At 35.5% G+C, this 21261-nt stretch overlaps 2 protein-coding genes across 5 annotated transcripts in view; both read right to left on the reverse strand.

Moving 5' to 3' along the window:
- LOC136027925 (uncharacterized) overlaps positions 1 to 16715 on the reverse strand; it is a 63324-nt gene extending 46609 nt beyond the window's left edge. For 3 of the 4 annotated variants that reach the window (XM_065705375.1, XM_065705374.1, XM_065705376.1), the window contains exons 1-4: positions 14937 to 16715; positions 10213 to 10380; positions 5478 to 5581; positions 91 to 163 (exon numbers count right to left, since the gene is read on the reverse strand). In XM_065705375.1, coding sequence (XP_065561447.1) covers positions 91 to 163; positions 5478 to 5581; positions 10213 to 10380; positions 14937 to 15129 — 538 coding nt within the window. In that variant the 5' untranslated portion in view covers positions 15130 to 16715. Of the gene's footprint in view, positions 1 to 90; positions 164 to 5477; positions 5582 to 10212; positions 10381 to 14936 lie in introns of those variants that run through there. The other variant, XM_065705370.1, reaches the window with a different exon arrangement.
- A 3547-nt stretch (positions 16716 to 20262) lies between these two features.
- LOC136028463 (uncharacterized) lies at positions 20263 to 20973 on the reverse strand. Its single transcript, XM_065706305.1, has one exon. The coding sequence runs from the start codon at positions 20971 to 20973 to the stop codon at positions 20263 to 20265; it is 711 nt and encodes a 236-aa protein (XP_065562377.1).
- Between the last annotated feature and the right edge of the window lie 288 nt (positions 20974 to 21261).

The raw sequence follows: 21261 nt of genomic DNA on the forward strand, positions 1-21261 counted from the left end.
CGGATAATTTTACTTGAATTCTTTTTATTAATTCGATCGGAGTCAAATAAAACTAACTGAGGAAAAGAAGCTCAATGAAAACATACTTACTCTCTAATCTTGATCTCCGTAATCCACTCTTATATGAATAGCCTCCACTGACTTGGCGAATGACCGAGTTTGACTAAAAAAGAGACGAAACAAAATTACATTACCATTATCTACATAGGAAGCCAAATAAACTACATTCTGGCAGTAGAAATTAGTATTTAACCTTCTTAACAGGAATTATTTTAATCAAAGAAGACACGAAAATGAAGAGAGGTAAATCTTTATTGCATTAGCATAAGATTGCAAGATTCCTAGATTGGAACCTAAAAGCACCAGAGACATAAAGCGTTACCCAGCATAACTGAAAAAAAGTGAAAAGGCCAATAGCAAAAGCAACGGTATTAATGCTGACTATATCTACCAGTAAACCCGCACCGTTATGCATAAACGTACTCATTCTACTTATTCAAATTTTACAGGAGAGAAAATAAACTTAAAAAAAAAACTCCGGCAAGTCCATATATGGTTGAAAGGACTTTTCAAAACAATTATCTGCTTTTTCTAATGGCAATGTTGAAATTAGTCAATTGCTTATAGATTTCTAGGTAATGGAGAGAACACCTTTAACCAAAATATTAATTTTACCAGACGTAAAAATCTAGATTGCAATTAGTCCGCCTAACTTTTGTTCTTTATGACAAACAAAAGTAAAAATGGCAAGAACCAGAAATCAGTATGGAGTACAAAGTGTAAAAAAAAGCAAAAAAGTACAGGAACAAGAAGCATCAGGATTACAGTTCTTCAAGGACTCTGATTCCTTAGTCAGGAAGTCTACTGATGAAGTATTGTATATGAGGTTCTTATAAAACGAATGATACTGTCCATTAAGTAGTGGCAAAAGCAAGACAACATCGTCGTATTTTGATTTACGGATTGATTTCGGTTACGTTTGGGTATTTGGGTCCCAGCATTTCTGTTATTTTGTTTTCTATTTTCCGCAAGCTTACTACTCTAGACTGTCCTTTATCTTCCACGTCTGTCTTAAAGTTCAGACTTTCAAAATGTTTCTCATACCGAACCCACCGTACATCTTTTGCCACGAAAATACTTTTAATTTTTTTTTTTTTTAAAATAGGTTTTACAAATGGACAAAAAAAGAAAAACATTTTGAATATTATACTCAGACTTATAAAAATTCCTAAAAATTTAAACATGGTGCGCATTTTCAGTCATAGTCAACAACCTATCGACACCTTACTATTTACCAAACAAGCATAATCTTATGAATGCTGTAGATAACAATTCTTTATTTATGTAAAATGCGTACCATGTTTAAATTAAAAAAAAAAAACCACAAAACGTGGTAAACCTGCGGTTTTCTGTATAAACACTTGGTTTGCTGCACACCTGTTTAGAAAATTCGTCCCAGTCAAGTAGTTCTTCTTACTTCCTTTTAAGTGCCACCATTGGTATTTTACTTCTTGCACAACGTTGCCCGAATTTTGTGGGATTCTGACAAGAATATCAGACGTTTTTTGCCTTTTCGATTCGAGCATTGCAAGTGTCATACTCTGAGTGGGTATGACCTGGCTCTAGGAATTCCTGATCGAAATGTGACAGGGTGTTACCAGCTAAGTGCGATGTGTAGAAACAAAGCATTGTCAACACATACATATATCTGTATTGTGAACCACAGGTGTTAGAATAAAGTTTCAAAGTTCCTAAAAACTCAGTAAGATTGGATAGACTGAGGAACAAGCATGATGCCACCTCACTTGCCCTTTTGTCTCCTATTGCTTCATGCCATGGGTCGTTACTGGACCGTATTTTATTATGAGAGATAACATGAACAGTGAGATTGTAAGTTCAAGCAGCCATGGTAGACACTGTGGCAGGTCAAAGCATCAAACCCTTTGATTTGCTTCACTAATCTTGTTGATGCTGTATCAACTTTTTTGAATAGTAATCATTGGTGAAAGCAGATTAATGGGAAGCTTTTTCTATTCTGGCTGCTTCTTTAGTCTCGTCACTGGTGACAGTCAGAACAAAAATCCTTATCAATATGACATTATCAACAACAAAATTATCTTACAGACAGCAAGGTTTTCAAATTCCTTTCGAGCAGTTATCTGAGCTTCAACATATAGATCATGCATCTTGTTGATGTTGAAATTAGAAGAGAAATAATTTCTCTGAATTATCAGTCTTCAATAATGGGATTCGTGAGTTGGGAAACTGCCAATTGGTTCTTTTATTTCTTCCATACTCTCTAAGGACGTTTCATTAATTGCTGCTCTTGGAGGAGTAGAAGATATAATGCCTTTATTTGACCTTTTGCAGTTCCAAGCTCTCTTCGCCAAGTGAAATTTTGTCATCAAAAACCTCTTGCAAACCGTTTGTTCTTTACCTAGGTCATCTGACAAATAATATTTGAAAATTATAAAACAATTTCTGGGGTTCTCTCCTCTCTTTGGTTCTGATTAGGTATCATGCATGTCTTTAGGCTATCACCACCAGATCAAACCCACGTCACCACCACTATTTTATAGGGCAGTTGCTCTCCAAACTCTATTCAGTTTTAATAGTTAGACAGTTCGTTGTAAGACTAACAATCTGCTTGATACCCTTGATGAGACTGGGTATGTAAATGCAAAATCTCTAGCTTAGACAATAATGGACTGAAAAACTTATCAAATAGACCGCTCGACACAAAAAACAAGGGCCAAGAGCTCATATGGCACTTATGACAAGGTCAGAAGAGCCAAGAGCTTTTTCCCACCAAGTTTAATTACGATCTCTCCACTCTAAGCGTTTTCCAAGATTTTTGGTTTCCCTCTCCAATTCCCCCCCAATGTCAACAGATCCGGTCAGGATTTAAAATAAGAGCTCTGAGACACAAAGTCCTTCTAAATATCAAATTTCAGTAAGATCCGATAACCGTTCGTAAGTTAAAAATACCTTATTTTTTCTAATTTTTCCGAACTAACCGTCCTTCCACTCCCCCCCCCCCTCCAGATTACGTGTCTAGAACTTGTTCTTATCCTTCTTGTGCCATCAAGCCACTCCTGAAACTTGTGCCACCAAATTTCATCCTGATCTCTCCAGTCTAAGCGTTTTCCAAGATTTCCGGACCCCCCCCCCCCATTCTCCCCAATGACACTGGATCCGGTTGGGATTTAAAATAAGAGTTCTGAGTTACTAGGTCTTTCTAAATATCAAATTTCATTAAGATCCGATCACTCGTTTGTAAGTTAAAATACCTCATTTTTTCTAATTTTTCCAAATTACCCCCCCCCAGCTCCCCCAAAGGGAGCAAATCCTTCCCGGTTATGTAAATTACGTATATAGAACTTGTGTTTATTTTTCCCACCATGTTTTACCCCGACCTCTCCATTCTAAGCGTTTTCCAAGATTTCAGGTTTCCCTCTCCAGCTCCCCCCAATGTCACCGGATCCGGTGGGGATTTAAAATAAAATCTCTGAGACACGATATCCTTCTAAATATTAAATTTCATTAAGATCCGATAACCCGTTCGTAAGTTAAAAATCCCTCATTTTTCAAATTTTTTCGAATTAACCATCCCCCCAATCCCCCCCGGATGGTCGAATGGGGGAAACGACTATTTCTAATTTAATCTGATCTGGTTCCTGATACGCCTGCCAAATAGCTTATCTGGAAGTGCCGAAACTAGCAAAACCGGGACAGCCAGACCGACAGAAGTTGTGTCACTTGGTAAATACTAAGTGCCATAAGAAACGATTCTAGATGGCACTCATAGTTCCATTTCGGGAAAAAGTAGACTGAACATGTTTATGCACAACGGTCCGGAAACAGTAAAATTGTTCAGGACAAAATATAAGGTCAAAACGAGGAATTTGCAGTCATACTCTGCAACCTAGCCCTACTTGTTTGGTGGCCACTGACACACACTTCTTGCGCACTTCATCGTCTTTCTTTTTCAATTTCGATAAAGCCCATAAAATAATAATTTTCTCGGATGTTTTGGAACAAAAAAAATACAGACTAAAAAAAAAAAAGAAAAAAAAGTTTAACTTAAAAATGGTCTCAAAATACACCGTGTTCTTAAAACCACTTTATTCTCTGTTTCCTGGCACCTAATTATTGTTAATATTTTTATAATCCACTATGCATTGAAGATAATTCTTCATTACTTTGCCTCAAAGATAAACCCTAAAATAATCTTTGTTGTTATTTCAAAAATTCCAGCATTAGCTTACATGAGAATATAACACCAGTTTATTGTTCCCTACATAATTGATGGTAAGAACCCTTTGATTCCATGTCTATCCCCGAGTGATTACAACCAAAAAAATGTAATTAATAATTGCAAAATTACGTCATTACGTTGCAATATCACTTATTATGGTTGAAATTTAACTACCCTAAAATACACTGGAGAAGAATAAAAGGCAAACAAATTAGTAGAAGCATGTGACACCAGGTCCCTGAGGATGAGCATATTTTATGATTCTTGCTTACAAATCACTCTTTGTAATAGAGGAGAAATCCCCAAACACTGAAATTTTAAGCATAATTGCTCCTAGACTGTGAAGTCCACCGAAACAAATTGCGTACCATCTCTTAGGCTGTATGTACCCTCCTAAAAAACTTCAAGAGAATATGTACCAAACTACTTTAATGCTGGCTTCAAGTCAGTAATACGAGGGGGCAGACAGGAGGTATTGAAGGAGCGAAGACCCCACTTTTACTTCTATCAATACTGTCTGAAAATCCAAATAAGATACAAAAAACCTGCTATTCGTCAAAAAAAGCTTATGAGCAAGGGGGATTGAAGCAGCCCTGGGTCTGAACATGCCTACCTTTCTGCTAAAAAGGTTGCAACGATGGACGGGGATGTTGGAGGGACCATAAATTTTACACCTCCAGTTATAGAGGTTAAACAGCCCTCCACTACTCTTCTTGTAACAAAATACAACATGCCTGCTTTTAGCCAAAATGTTCATCCAAAGGGGCCAAAGGCTCAATTTTATTTCAACATTGTTTTTACTGGAAATCAGGACTTACCTCGTTTTTAGCAGTCATTACCGGTTGTTGTTTTTTTTTTGTTTTTTGTACCACAACAATGAAGTTTTCAACTTCTCAAAATTGTCAAAATGGCGTTCATCATCTAAAAATTATCTTGTAAAACAAAATTCGACACAATATAAATTCACGAGCTCTTCAAGAAGTATTGATAAGCGTTAGGAAAGAAATGGTAATTCTTTGGGTTCAAAAGTTGATTTTCTTGCCATGGACTCACTATGGACCTCACTACGAGGGGATTTAAAAATTATTTATAAAATGTCCTGTCAAACAAAAGCTTCCAAATTACCATTCAAACTTCTATAAAAAAAAACTTCCAATCCCTAATAAAATCATGAGACAAAGATAACATGTTATTCTAAAGCTTAATAGCTTGGTTTTACCTTGGGAACTAACTTAACCATCTGTCGAGTGATTGTGCTCAGACTGTCATTTCGACGAACTTTACCAAGCAAGTCCCGTGGAACTTTTGACAGTAGATTTGTGACTGAAAAAACAAAACAAATTTTACTAGAAGCTATGATACAAATAGTAGTTAAACGACAAACAGCTCTTAGCATTAAGCAAGTTCTAATGAGGAATATACACCAAGCTTTATTACCGAGGGAGGGCGCAAACAAGTCAAACGAAGTACAAACTTCAGGACAAACAGATTTGTCCTGAAGTATCAGGACAAAGAGATTTGTCCTGATCTGAATTCTAATTATTGAATCCTAAGTTATTCAAACCCTGCTCTTCTAATTAGTTTTTGAAATGTTTTTCAAAAAAGAAGTTTTTTAAATGAAACTAAAGGGCTATATTAAAACTGAGAACAAGCAGAAATAAAGTCATATAGTAATTCAAAAACTTAAAATGAACAGAAACTATTGGGTTTCTGAAACGAGTCACTGAAACCCAAAACAAACATAAATTAAAATAAATGATGACATCAAACATAATTGAAGATATTGCTATGGATAAATAGATACAACCTAAACCAGACAGAAAATAATATAAATAATCAAGTCAAATTTATAATGGACCCCACTTTTGGGGAACAGTGATTCAATCTGGTCCAAGGTACCCCTTGGACCAGAGGTGATTTGGCTGTAGGTTTCGAACTGATGAAAAATGACAGCTGTTTGACTCATTTAAGGGTCCCCTAGCCCCCCCCCCCTCCGTCCCAGCATAATGTTAGGTCCCCTTCACAAACGCAACGGTTATTGGAAATCTCAACCAATCAGTAAAAGAAATTTTTGGAGCATTCTTGGGCCCCAACAAAAAAAACTTTTTGGCACTTTCGCTCTATTTTCGGGGAAACCAAACCTTTTTTTCAATTTTATTTGTGTATTAAAGCCCGCTTAGTTCAAGAAATTAGGGATATAACATAAATAATTTTTTAGACTCCACTGCCTTTCCATTTACAAATTAAACACATAAGAACGTGGAAAAACGGCTATAATATTTTGAATAAGACAGCGGAAAAAACAAAAGCCAAAAAAACTTTTAATAATAAAGGCCCAAATATTTCGGCATGAGTCTGGAAACCTCTATCAACGGAAAAAAATCATGCTAAAATTAAGCTAAATTAAAGAGAATATATAAATAAAAGACAAAAAAAAAACCCAGACGATAAACCAATAAGAACTCACATTTAAATAATATCTGATGTAACAACTGTTTGTCACTAAAAATAGCACGAAAATCATACAAAAATAGAATAACTGTGGTGTATTTCAGGTAGGCTATATTACAATAAAGTAACAGCCTAGGCACGGCTCGTTTTTCATTTATTAATGAGACCTAAAGAAAATGAAATTTTCTATTTAAACAATTTACACATGCCCTAGATTTAAACTAATATAATTAAATAGAGGTCAAGAAAACTTCATTGTATATTATAAACTGTATGGATTTAAACCTAGGACTTGCGTGAATATTTTAATAAATAAATTATTTCATTTTGTAAGGTTTCACTAGCAAATCAAAAAAGAGCTATGCCTCTGCTATTACATTAATGTGATATAGCCTACAAGAAAGATGGCATAGTTATCCTGATTTTGCTTGATTTTCGTGCTATTTCCAGTAACAAGCAGTTCTCATATTGAATACTATTAATATATGATTTAATTTCGTATGTGCTTTTTGTTTTCTGTTTTGTTCCTTTTACTTATATGTTCTGGATATTCTAAATGAGTTTTTATATATACAATTCTTGTTCTGTTGATACAAGCTTCCAGACACGAAATTTAAATGTTCAGACCTTCCTTATTATTAAAAGTGTGTTTTTTTGTTGTTGTCTTTTTCCATCGTCTTGTTTAAAATATTTTACCAATTTTTTCTATATTTTCATTTGTTTAATTAGGACATAACCTTAGGCCAATTGGAACAAAATTTGTTGGTCCTTTTTTGGGCCCCATTTAAGAAGGGGACACGACTGCAAACTAGAATTGTTCTTGTACATTAGAGTATTTCAAGTTTCAAACAGATCAGAGGTAAAAACTTATTTAGCATATTTCCAGGTCCCCTAAAATCTCAACAAAATGCGCATTTCTATGTCTTTTTTTTTTTTTAGTTGAATGTCACTGACAACAATGATGGAATGTATCCTGTCACTGAGCCCACCTTTTAGCTAGGTGGATAACTCAAGACTTTATGTTTACCTTACACAGTTCGTTTAGTTTTTCAATTAGTTTGCGAAAAGTTGTTGTACAATGAGTTACCAACTAAATGTGAGTCTTTTCATATATAAGTACAGTGGACTGTTTCCCATTAACGTGTAGGGAATAGGTGTTGTGGCAGAATTTAAATTAAGGAAAGACAAATTTCTAGGTTTTGGTAGTCCCCCAATAAGAAGAAATGCAAGGTTTCCATGTTGGTGAAGCAAACAAGTATTTTTCCCCTTGATTACACCTATGTTCACTGTCACCCCAATAAGGATGCCAAGTATGGCCTGAACCTCAACACTGGGTGTCAAACCGACTGTTAAACATTCTAACACTGAATTGAACAATCTGGTTTCCAACAACAAGTATACAATAATTACCAGTCCTTCGCCACATGAAGAGAGCTGTGGCTATTAAAGACAAGTAACAGTCGAGTCGTGGTTACACTTGCTATAAAAAAAAAATATTTATTGTCTTTTGCATACAAAAAATCCAGATTACTTGCAATAGTGACTTAAAAGGAGGAGTCCAGATTTGACATCCATTTAGATCCAAGTTTTGACTTTTAAAAAGTTTAAATGAAAAGATAGTCCTGAGCACCTTTTTTTTGCAATGCTGCAAAGTACAAAACGAAGATTCTATACAACTTTTCTGAAGTTGTTTTGCTAGTTTCAAACTAGACGTTTAAAATAAAACAACCTCCACATTCCTACACTTATAACTTTGTGAATTGGAACCAGCCAAATTATTGAAATTCTTGTCAAATCAAAATGGATATTCAGCAAACTTAAAAATGAATTTGGAGACTATCATATTACAGTCCTAAGCTTAACCTTACTAGCAAAAACTAACAAAAAGAGCAAAAATTACTATCTTCAATTGAGGCTGGTGTGGCATATGCCGCTACTGAGTAAACTAGGATATAATTTGCCATTTACATAACTCAAACATATAATACTTCTTTTAATTTATAGCTACAATTTATATCTTACTGAATCTGTAAACAATTTAAAGAGACAGCAAATTATATCCAAAACAGGCTCAGTAGAGTGGCGAATGTGAACAGCCACCCTCATGTATGCTTATTTTCTGCTGGCTTCAACCATCAGCTTTCGATTCCATATCTTTCAAAGTTGTTGTTATTCTTCTGTGTTTTTCAAAAATCCCCCTTTACAGTGCCTACAAGTAAGTAAGTGAGTAAAGTAAGTAAGACAGCACTAGACCCTTAAGGTCCAAACCAGCGGTGCTTATCTCCGTTTCATGGCCCTTCAGTGGGGAAGTGCAATGGGGGTTGGGGGCCAACCATTCTGTGCTTTCACACACCCTTCCTGCTTACCTTCCCCAGATTTCTCCAGGTACCCATTTAGAGCTGGGTCGACTCTGGCTGAGCTTACAGAGTCACGCCACAAACCCCTGTCCCAAACTAAATAACTGGTCACAACCAGGATTGAACCCATGCCCTATGGACACAGAATTCTCACGCGAGCGCGCCAACCACTCAGCCAGGACGGCCTCACAAGTAAGTAAAGAAAAGTTCAATTAGGATACTTTAGCAAATCCTGAAAAAAAAAAGTAATTTATGTGAAAATATTAAGAAATTCAGGAGGAAAAATGAAAAAAAGAAGAAGGTAAATCCTAAAAGACAGTCTGAAGGACCCTCCCTTTCTCTTAGTGTATGCCTCTTTTGTCAGTCTGGAATTGAGTTGCCCCCCCCCCCCCAAAGAAGGAAGAATCCTGCATATGTGTCTGATACTTGTAATGCTATGATTACTTTTCAGGTAGATAGCCCACTCTACTTAGCCTGTCAAGTTTTTTTTTTGTTTCATTATTTGGATGTACAATTTAGATTTCAGAAAGAATCTGATTATTAAAAGAATCAACAAAAATTTCCATTGTAAGGCAATTTATGCAACGAATGAATAGAAAAATTTCTCCTCACAGCTATTTACAATATTTTCTTCAGGGACTTCAACCCTGTTTTGGATTATGTTGTTTTTAGCTTTAACTGCCACTTCAAAAACAATATAAAATAACTGAATTGATTTAATGATAGGATTCCAGCCCTGCAAAATTTCAATAGCTATATCCTGATGCTAGTGAAGTTTTTATTTCTAGTCGATCTAAAGTCAACATTAGTGGCCTCAAGTTTGGCAACTTTCCTTTCTATTCCAATTTCCATACAATCAGCATCAGTATTTTTAAAGTTTGGCTTAAGTCTTTAGATTTTCTTTCCTATGTTTTCCCCTATATTCTTTTGTTGTATTGTAATCTGGTTGCTATTATTTTTTTCTCCTCTTTATTAATATTCTCAGGCTTATCAACCTCTATTCTTTTCCTCTCTCCCCCTTCCTCTTTTCTTTCTTAATCTTTAAATTAGGCAAAAAATAAGGGTTAGGATTTTTGTTGGGACTGTGAAGTGGAATTAAAATCAGTATCACAACCAGAAAAACTCTGATAGGAGAATGGAACATACATATTTCTTTTGTTTCAAAATAGTCTTCAAAAATGTCAATGAGACAAATTCCCAAATCTGATGTAGGTGATATTCCTCTAGAAACAAAAGCTCTTCTTTCTTCAAGATCAGGAGATTCCCTAAGAAAAATTCGACAGCTTTCTTTGCAGTCACAGTCATCTAAGTACCCTGAAAAACAAAATGTGCAGTAAAAACAAACAAAGACTAACATCTTTTAACACTTTTTACGCTAAAACTTTTTAAGCCGAAATACAATACAAACTATCTGAAAGTAGTTTAAAACAACGGTATCCTTCAGCAAAGTCCAAGCATTCTTTGCTGTAATCCAGGTTTGTGAACTCTTCCTAGTTTACTCTGAATATGTTTTTGTCAACTTATTTTTTCTTTTGTACAGACCATTCTGGAATAGAAAAAAAAACAGGACAAATCACCTAGAATAATTGCTGGGTGTCAAGGGACACCTATTGTAGCATCAAATAAACGCCCTTTCTCCTTTTTTTCAATGTTTTTTGTCCTTCTAACTCTAATTTAAAATTATGTTTAACTGTCTGATCTTTCCATTTGATGTTTTGCAAAAGTTAATTGGATTCTTGACTCTTCAGAACCAGGCAGCAATAGTTCAGAATGGAAATTATACTGTATTTAATGGTTTTACACATCACTTTTTTCCTAAAAGTGAAAGGCTTCAAATCTTTTGTTACCAAGATGAGATAACAATAGCCTACTAAGGCACAAAAATGAGACATCTAGTGTGCCAGACCAGGTTGAAAATAAGCTTAAGAGTATGTATTTTGCCTTGAAAGATTTGAATGAACAAAATTCAGTAAGAAAAACCTAGTGTGGGAACCAGGGCTGTATCCAGGATTGTTTTTTCGGGTTGTTCTACAAGAAGATTTTTCGGGGGGGGGGGGGGGTAAAACTTTAAAAACACATCAAAAATTTGTTTATATTGATTTTTGTTACGTTTTTACAAGTCAGGCAAACATTCCAGGGGGGTGGGGTTAAACCCCCAAAGTCCATCGCCCCTGGATACAGCCTTGGTGGGAACTCAGTTCCCATTTCAAGATGATTTGTTTATTTAAATTCAAAATCAAGAAAAAGTAGAAGAGACAAAAAGTTCCGAAAATGAGTATAATTCAAAAATTCAATTCATCTGAAAAGGACTTGTTTGTTCCTATTTAGTATAGAAAGGCAAGAAAGAAAAAAGAGAAACAGAAAAAGTCAAAATTTTAAAAATTTGGTATGCAGGCAACTGGTAACACTTTATAGCAGTAATTTTTGTCAGCCTACAGTTACAAGCTTAAGGGGGAGGTGGGGGTCTCTGCCCTCTAAGCAGAACGCCATAAATGATCAGAATGTAAAATTCAAAGGACCATAGAAGGTGTTGGAGAAGTCAGTTGGTATTGAAGATGTGATTGGCTTGGGTGAGCCTGGGAAGGGACTGGAGGTCTGTTCTATCAGCTTTTTGAGGCAGTTGGAAGAAAGAAGTGCCTTCTGGAAGTCACAGTGGTAGCCAGTTCCCTAAGCCAACAACTGATTGTGGTATTTCATGGGTAATTGTGATTGCAATACCAAAGGTTAGTCTTTTCCAACTACAATCCCTGGAGGATATTCTCTCCCATTACTGGTTATTCCTTATCCCCCAAAAACTTTATCCTGCAGCCTTATACCCAATTCCCACCTTGACTTGGTATCAATATTTGTTTCCTAGTTGACTGTCCCATGGGGTGGAATACCAAAGAATTTACTGTATGCGTCCCCTATCATTCCTGAGACCCCTTGTATTTTTTACCATTAATAATTCTAAATATGCCATAGGGCATGCAATGTTTTGATCCAAATATTGAGTTGTTTCCACCATTGGAGGTTAAGAGGCTAATGGAGCCAATTATTACCATCACTATTTTGCTGAAAACTGGACAGGCCCAGAAAAGGCCAAGTAAAACAAGAAAAACAAAAAAGGAACCAAAGAAGGGAAGATTCCTTTCATTTAATAGAAAATTCATAAATATGCTTATTAATAACTCTAGCTGTGTTTACTAATAGATGTTTTTCTTTGCAGAAAAGAGTTACTTGTCCATAATGGCAGTACCATGAAATGCCTTCCAAATTTAAAATAAAGGCAATGAACTGGCTTCCTTTTGTCAGAATTATAAAGACTAGACAGGACCAAGAGCAAGTAGGTGAGGAAAATAGCTATTGCACACCTGATATTGGTGTGCTCGACTTAGAGATGCAAAATGTTAGAAGCCCGGGATGCATTCATATCCATATCTGATAAGCATAATTATTCAGTACCAGGTTTACAGTTTCTGTAAGAGTCACTTCAAAATTTGAGAACTTTCCGATAAAGTTTTCAGAATGTATAAAAATATAAAACTAGGAAGAGCTTCTTTATTTTATAGATATACAGCTGTATAGTGGTTATTTTATTCTCAAAATTTGAGAACATACTCAGGTAAGTAAGAATAATATCGAAAAGAAATTCATAGCCATATAAATTTATTAAACACCTTTTCCTTTTGTTTTGTCTGCTTTGAAAGAACAACTGTAATATCAGTGCTGAAAATTTAAACAGATATGAGCATTATCTTCTTGGGGATGCTCAAAAGTCAAGAAGCATCCTTAGAAAGTACAAAAAGTTCAATAAATCATCAGCAAGCATAATTAACAAGAGGATCAACCCTTTTGGTGATAAATGTGCAGTTTAACTTATCCTGAGCGCCAGTAAACATGATTATTGAACACAACTGAAAAGTCAAAGCCTTATGGTGCACACCTTTAAGGATTTAAAATAGCAGATTACCATCTTTATTTTTGATTATCTTAAACAGCTTATCAGCACCTTTCATATGAGCCTCAAGCAAAACCTGAACAAATTATCTGTAAGTCAAAAGCTCTTGCAATTTCAAGTGCAAATAAATAATAAAAACAAATTCACCAAAATCTTTGATATCCTTCAGTACACTTATAAGTAGAAAGAAAGCATGCATGCAAGCAAGCTAGCAAGGAGGGACAGAATATTTTACTTTGGTGTCTCTTATCAAAAATGACATGAAGAGCTTAAACATAGTACAACAACTTGTAATGAAGTGACAAGAACTTCACATGAAAATGTCTTTTTGTCCTTTTTAAGGATGGGACCAAGGACTTTTTTTACCAGAGACTTTTGACAAACACGTTGGAGAGGAACAGCAGTTGATTGAGCCTATTTAACACATGATTTTTGTGCCAAATAGGATTTGACCTCAAAAGAGGTATTCTTTTCACTTTGTGGCAGCACAGCACAATCACATAGAAGATTGAGATGCAGTTTGATATTGCTCAGCTTCTCATCAAAAACTTACTGAAAGTCCCACTTGTATGTTTTTCATGTCTTGTTATGAAAACTAGTTCAATTTTTTACATTATTTTCAACCACAGGTAGGGAGGAGTAAAAGCAGGCAAAGACAGTAAGGTCATTCAAATAGAATCCTCTTTTCATTACCTTGACTTCATGAATGCCAGACAAAGTAACAACATAGCCTATGTTAAAAGTTGAAGATAAAAAGCACAATATGCTAAAAGCAGTCACTTTGAGATCAAGCACAAAAGTCAGGAGAAATACAGCTGCAAAAGACTTGTGACTGGGGAATTCTATTATAACTATAATAGAATCTTTGCTGAAGATAACATGTTGAGAGGCTACTTTTTTTAAGAAGGTTGCCAAGAAGCTTGCAAGCAGATACAAAATAGAAATCATACAGTTCATTTTTGTAGTTTATAGCAAGATACAAGTAATCACTACTTAATTTTCAAACTCAGTGGTAATTAAGTCATTACCACAGTCAGTGGCAATAAAAGTCACTCTTTTAGCCTAATTATTTTAATATATTGTCAAAATATTGGAAAATTTATTACATAAAGGCCTATATAATTTAGGGTATACATTTGAACATTAAGAGAGAGTGTAAAGTTCACTTCTGATGCAAAGAATGTTCTATTTTGATTTGGGATCAAATTCTGGTAATTAATGGCATGGCTTTTTTAGCTATTTCTTTCAGGGTTGCTACTAGCCAAAATGTTTGAAGGGGGGAGCAAGGAACTTTACTAACTGGCTTATGATTTTTGCTGACTTTTTGTTTATCAACAATTAGCATAATGTCCATTTTGAATATGATAAGTAAAATCACTGCATGAATTAGTAAAACTGCTGCATTTACTGACCAAGATTAAGATATTGGTATATATCATGTTACTATTTTCATGCTCTTTATTTAACCAAATGGTAAATTTTTTCACTATCCATAAAATCATGGCAGGAGTTGCTAAAATTGCTGCATTTACAACCATGTTTGGGATATCTAGTGATGAAATGTGAGTTTTTTGTGGTCCTTATTTAACCAAACAAAATTGTTGGAGAGAATAGGAAAAATCTTGCTGTTTCTTGCAAAAATTTTACCAACTCATTTCTTTTACGAAGTGCCCAAAAAATGGAGGGGGGGGGGACAAAAAACATTTAAAAACAACATTATGCCTAAATTTTCAGTTTCAAATTTCAAGACGTATCAATGGGTTTTTGCTAAATTTAGGAAATGTATTTGCAGATATTTGAAACCCCATAAAATGGGACCAAACAATGCTGTAAAGCTGAAAACAGTTCTCTTGTCAAGTCTATTTTGCAACGTTTTACTTTTATAAAACAAAAGTTTATAAAAGTCAGTGCCCTTTAGAGACTTACTTACTTAGACTTAGGTCCTCCCACGCCTGAGGGCACATAAGGCAGCAACAGTGGTTTGCCACAATGACCTGTCCTGAGCCTTCGACCAAAGCTCCTCCATCGAATACCTCACCAGTTTCGCCTCCTTCTCTAACATCCTGCCAACTGTCATTTTGGGTCTCCCTGACTTGTGGAGGCCGGGGGGTATCCAACACCATATGTCATGAGGCAGCCTTCCATCACCCATTCGCACCATGTGCCCCCAATACATCCATCGTTGCTTTCTAATGGTATCAAGGATGGGGGTATGATTTGTTATGGTATAAATCTCATCATTTCTTATTCTCTCAGTCCAATGTATATTCAAAATATATCTTAGGCAGTTATTATTGAATGCCCATAGTCGTTTTCCTAGTTGCGCAGTGATACTCCAAATTTCACAACCATATGTAAGGATGGAGAGGACATTGCTATTATAAATTCTGAGTTTTAGCTTCTGGGAATATTTACTATTTCTCCAAACATTTCTGAGACAATTGAAGGCAGAGCCAGCCAATGCTATTTGGCACAAAATTTCTCTTTCAGGATTGGCATCTTGCATAAGAATGCTGCCTAGATATTTGAACTCTCTCACTACTTCAATTTCCTCATTGTTGACCAAAAGTCCCTCAGCTAAGTCAGGAATGACTGCATTTGATATTGATTTAGTCTTGTTAGCGTTTATGGAGAGTCCAACAGCATTTGCCACATGCTCAAGTTCATTTATATAGTGTTGTATATCTTCTGATTCATGAGCGAAGAGTGCAATATTGTCTGCAAAAACACCATCATGGAGGGTTCTTAGTGGGTTTAATTGTAGACCCCCACTGAAGCTACATCCACAAAACACAAAATCTATGACTATGGCAAATAACAGTGGCAATAGAATGCAGCCCTGCCTTACACCCGACTGAACAGTAAACCAGTCCGTTTGGCCACCCTTGGTTTGTACTGCACACTTAATATCGAGGTAAAGCACTTTAATTGTATTTACAATTTTAATCGGGATCCCGTAATGTATTAAGATTTTCCACATGGTCTTGCGGTGTATCAAGCCTTGAGAAAATCAATAAATACTACAAGTAATTGAACCTGCCATTTGTTAGATTCTTCGAGCAGGATTCTCAGGCTAAATATTAGGTCACAACACGATCTGTTTTGGCGGAATCCATGCTGTTCATCTCTCAGAACTTTCTCCACTTTACTTTGAATTCTACTGAGAATAATTTGGCACAAAACCTTGCTGCCTACTGATTGTAAAGCGAAACCTCTCCAGTTGTCACATTTAGTCTTTTGTCCTTTTTTGAAGAGTTTTATAATTACTGCCTTTGACCATTCACTTGGGACTTTTTCATCTTCCCAAATACGTGACAAAAGTTCAAACATGGGCACTGCTAGGGCGCTTCTACCACATTTCAACAGTTCTGAGGGTATGCCATCATTACTGGCTGCCTTTCCGTTTTTCAAAGTCATTAGAGCATCTTTTACTTCACTCAGCAAGAGAGGTCCAGAATATATTCCAAGATCAAACAGTGTTTCTTCAGGGATATTTAAAAAAGTTGAGGGAGGCACCTGATTTAATACCTTGGTGAAATGTTCCATCCAACGTCGGTTTATGTCATCTGTCTGGGTTAATAAGATGCCTTCTTTGTTTTCAACTTGGGTAGAAGAAGCCTTCAAAATGCCCGCAAGCTCCTTTGTTATAGCATACACAGTACGACTATCTCCTTGCCTGGCGGCTACTTCAGCCTGATCAGCCATAGTTTCGAGGAACACCCTCTTATCATTCCTTGTCCATGTTTCGACTTGTTTATTGAGACGCTTATACTGTGCTTTTAAATCATCAAGATATTCTCTAGTGCATGTCCTATTATGCTCATGTCTATCTACGAGAATTTTGGCTTCTGCCCTTTGATCAATGATATCCCAGGTACTTTCAGATATCCACTGCTCAATAGTGAATAGTTTAGTACTTAAAATATTTTCCCTGGGCAAACTTTAGTCTGTAGATTCATACCTTGAAATTTCATTTTCCCAACCTAACCCCTTTCCAATTTGGTAAAAGTGGCTTGTCTAAAATTCTACCAAAAAATCTTATAGTCCACACTATCTATTAAAATTATTGCTTTACATAACACTTGTTTATGATTCAGTTTGTCTGAGATTTATATACTTTGTTGTTTGCTCTAACTTTAATATCTTGTGTTCATTTGGCAGTATTTCTTACAGAAAAGTTAAAATTAATTAGTTTGCCAAGGATCAGGCTCCATTATTCAAAATCAGTGTATTCAAAATATTTAACATCAACTTCAAAAATATTCAAGCTAATGGAAAAATGATTAATAAAAATTTGCTATATTTAATTTTAAATAATGTAATTGCTTGGTAGTATAATAGAAGATTTTACAATGATATTAAAGTGATACTTATCTGTTTAACTGCTGGGTATATTAGCCTAACAGAAAGTTGCTGCATATTATAACATAAGAACTTCATAAATAATGTTTCCTTTAGTTCTTATATACACTGGGGTTATATCTGGGGACACCCGACTGAACAGTAAACCAGTCCGTTTGGCCACCCTTGGTTTGTACTGCACACTTAATATTGAGGTAAAGCACTTTAATTATATTTACAATTTTAATCGGGATCCCGTAATGTATTAAGATTTTCCACATGGTCTTGCGGTGTATCAAGCCTTGAGAAAATCAATAAATACTACAAGTAATTGAACCTGCCATTTGTTAGATTCTTCGAGCAGGATTCTCAGGCTAAATATTAGGTCACAACACAATCTGTTTTGGCGGAATCCATGCTGTTCATCTCTCAGAACTTTCTCCACTTTACTTTGAATTCTACTGAGAATAATTTGGCACAAAACCTTGCTGCCTACTGATTGTAAAGCAATACCTCTCCAGTTGTCACATTTAGTCTTTTGTCCTTTTTTGAAGAGTTTTATAATTACTGCCTTTGACCATTCACTTGGGACTTTTTCATCTTCCCAAATACGTGACAAAAGTTCAAACATGGGCACTGCTAGGGTGCTTCTACCACATTTCAACAGTTCTGAGGGTATGCCATCGTTACCGGCTGCCTTTCCATTTTTCAAAGTCATTAGAGCATCTTTTACTTCACTCAGCAAGAGAGGTCCAGAATATATTCCAAGATCAAACAGTGTTTCTTCAGGGATATTTAAAAAAGTTGTGGGAGGCACCTGATTTAATACCTTGGTGAAATGTTCCATCCAACGTCGGTTTATGTCATCTGTCTGGGTTAATAAGATGCCTTCTTTGTTTTCAACTTGGGTTGAAGAAGCCTTCAAAATGCCCACAAGCTCCTTTGTTATAGCATACACAGTACGACTATCTCCTTGCCTGGCGGCTACTTCAGCCTGATCAGCCATAGTTTCGAGGAACACCCTCTTATCATTCCTTGTCCTTGTTTCGACTTGTTTATTGAGACGCTTATACTGTGCTTTTAAATCATCAAGATATTCTCTAGTGCATGTCCTATTATGCTCATGTCTATCTACGAGAATTTTGGCTTCTGCCCTTTGATCAATGATATCCCAGGTACTTTCAGATATCCACTGCTCAATAGTGAATAGTTTAGTACTTAAAATATTTTCCCTGGGCAAACTTTAGTCTGTAGATTCATACCTTGAAATTTCATTTTCCTAACCTAACCCCTTTCCAATTTGGTAAAAGTGGCTTGTCTAAAATTCTACCAAAAAATCTTATAGTCCACCCTATCTATTAAAATTATTGCTTTACATAACACTTGTTTATGATTCAGTTTGTCTGAGATTTATATACTTTGTTGTTTGCTCTAACTTTAATATCTTGTGTTCATTTGGCAGTATTTCTTACAGAAAAGTTAAAATTAATTAGTTTGCCTAGGATCAGGCTCCATTATTCAAAATCAGTGTATTCAAAATATTTAACATCAACTTCAAAAATATTCAAGCTAATGGCAAAATGATTAATAAAAATTTGCTATATTTAATTTTAAATAATGTAATTGCTTGGTAGTATAATAGAAGATTTTACAATGATATTAAAGTGATACTTATCTGTTTAACTGCTGGGTATATTAGCCTAACAGAAAGTTGCTGCATATTATAACATAAGAACTTCATAAATAATGTTTTCTTTAGTTCTTATATACACTGGGGTTATATCTGGGGTTATATCTGGGGACATTAGGAAGGAACCACCGGAAGATTGGTGGTAAAATTCTAGCTTAGCTACTTTTTGCTATCTTGTAAAGGGGTTAGGAAAATAAAACATTCAGTAACAGATCCAGGGCCAAAAACATACTCCAGGAAGGCATTGTCACGTTCCTACATTAACTCTCTTCTGATTTCTAAGTCTTAGAAATTTACCTAGGCTACTTGACAGGTTGGAAATTTACCAATTGAAATTATGACAAGAAAACATAGCCTATTACCTTACATTTTCAGTTGTAGGTTTCTTTTTCTCTGGTTTTAATTGTCAAAATGCAATTCCTGTTATTTGAATATAATTCTAAGCCATATCATTGGTTTTTTTCTAAAAATTGGGAAACATATTTGTAGATCATCAAAACCCATAATTTGGGATTAAACAAAGTTGAGAAGCTGAAAACAATCTTGTTATTTTTCATTTAAGCAGATAATCTATTTTTCAAGGTTGTGCTTTTATAACACAAAGATTTTTAAAGGTCAGGGCTCTCTAGAGGGAGAAGGAATGGAGGGAAGTGCTTCAAAATATCCTCTCAGGACATGCTTTAGTATAGACCCATTCCTGAAAGTTTCTTTTTCCTAACCTAACCCCTTTCTGAGATAGAAAAATGTAGCTAAACTAGAATTTTGTCCAAATATAAAACTTCTGCATATCCACAAGCTAGAGCTATCTATGTTAAGCCCTGTTAGGAGGGCTGCAATAGATAGTGACAACAGTAGACCTAATTGTGAGGCTAGATTTCGAAAGAACACTGAATGGGAATTGAAGGGCATTTTCCGTTTCTGTTTATTATGCAGCCGTAACACTAAAATGTAATCTAGACAAGCATAACCTATTATTATTACCAAGGACTAATGATGCCAGATATGATGGTACAGCCATAAAGGAATATTGAAAAAGCAATCTCAAAGACCAAAAAGGATTTTATTTGAAGGTGCTAGGCCGTTTAATTATGTTCCTATGTATGCTGGTTGAATATTAACACACATCTCAATATTTAAGTTGAAGTTGAAGTTGAAGGAATTATGCTCTCCTCTGTTTACCACTTAAGAGCCTTCTTTGTAGAATCTGGAACTCCAATAACTGATTTCAAAGTCTAAAGTCTTGGTGGGTTTCTTCTAAGTACTTTGTAACAAGTTGAAGTATCTGCACTTTGTCTTCTGATGTAGTGAGACCACCCAGAATATGATATACACTTGGCTTAATGCTTCTTACACGAAAAAATTCCACTATTTCCTTCCTTTCACTCGCATATCTATCACACTCGAGAAGTAAATGCTCAATAGTTTCTTCAGCGTCACAAAATTCACATCTTTCTGAAGCTCCTTCAAACCTTGCTTTATAACTTCGAACCCCAGCATGACCAGATCTGAGTCTAAATACGATTCTTGATTGCCATCTATTCAAAAATTTATATATTACAACTTCTCTCTTGCGCCTCTCCTTTGTAGTTACAAACAAATTTCCTGATAAGTTCAGGTTATCCTGGAAGCTTTGATCGCGGATTGTTTTAATCATTTGCTCTATTTGAGTTGCAATTCTTGGAGTAGGAACATCCAACTCACTCTGACCTTCTAGTGCGGCAGTTTTGGCTTCTCTGTCTACTCTCTCATTCCCTTTAATTCCCACATGGGCGGGAACCCACTGAAACGAAATCTTCCTTCTTTTTAACATCCCTAACAATTTTTGGTAGCAAGCCACTATTTCTCTTGATGGATCTCTAGACCTTCCAAAATTTTTTAATGCTTCCAAGACACTCATTGAGTCAGAACATATCAGAATGTCCTCATGGTCTTCCATACTTTCTGCAAACTCCAATGCTTTCAAAATGGCATATGCTTCAGCAACAAACACTGATACCTCAGGGTACAATTTATATTTTCTGACAACTTTCATTTTTGGAATCCAAAATGCAGCACCAACGGCTGTAGGGCTCTCCAACTTCGAACCGTCAGTATATATTTCAATGTAATTTTTATACTTGTCGTTTAGCATTATTTTGAGTTCCATGTCCATATCACGTTCTTTTGTAGGAAATAATAGATTGCATTTTGGCTCGATTATTTCCCAAGGAGCAATATCAGGAAC

This window comes from Artemia franciscana, chromosome 6 (genome assembly GCF_032884065.1).
Source record: "Artemia franciscana chromosome 6, ASM3288406v1, whole genome shotgun sequence".
NCBI lineage: Eukaryota > Metazoa > Arthropoda > Branchiopoda > Anostraca > Artemiidae > Artemia > Artemia franciscana.

Bases quoted from the DNA above. Each gene is read 5' to 3' on its own strand.
- LOC136028463 (XM_065706305.1), bottom strand. From the start codon at position 20,973: ATGGAAGACCATGAGGACATTCTGATATGTTCTGACTCAATGAGTGTC.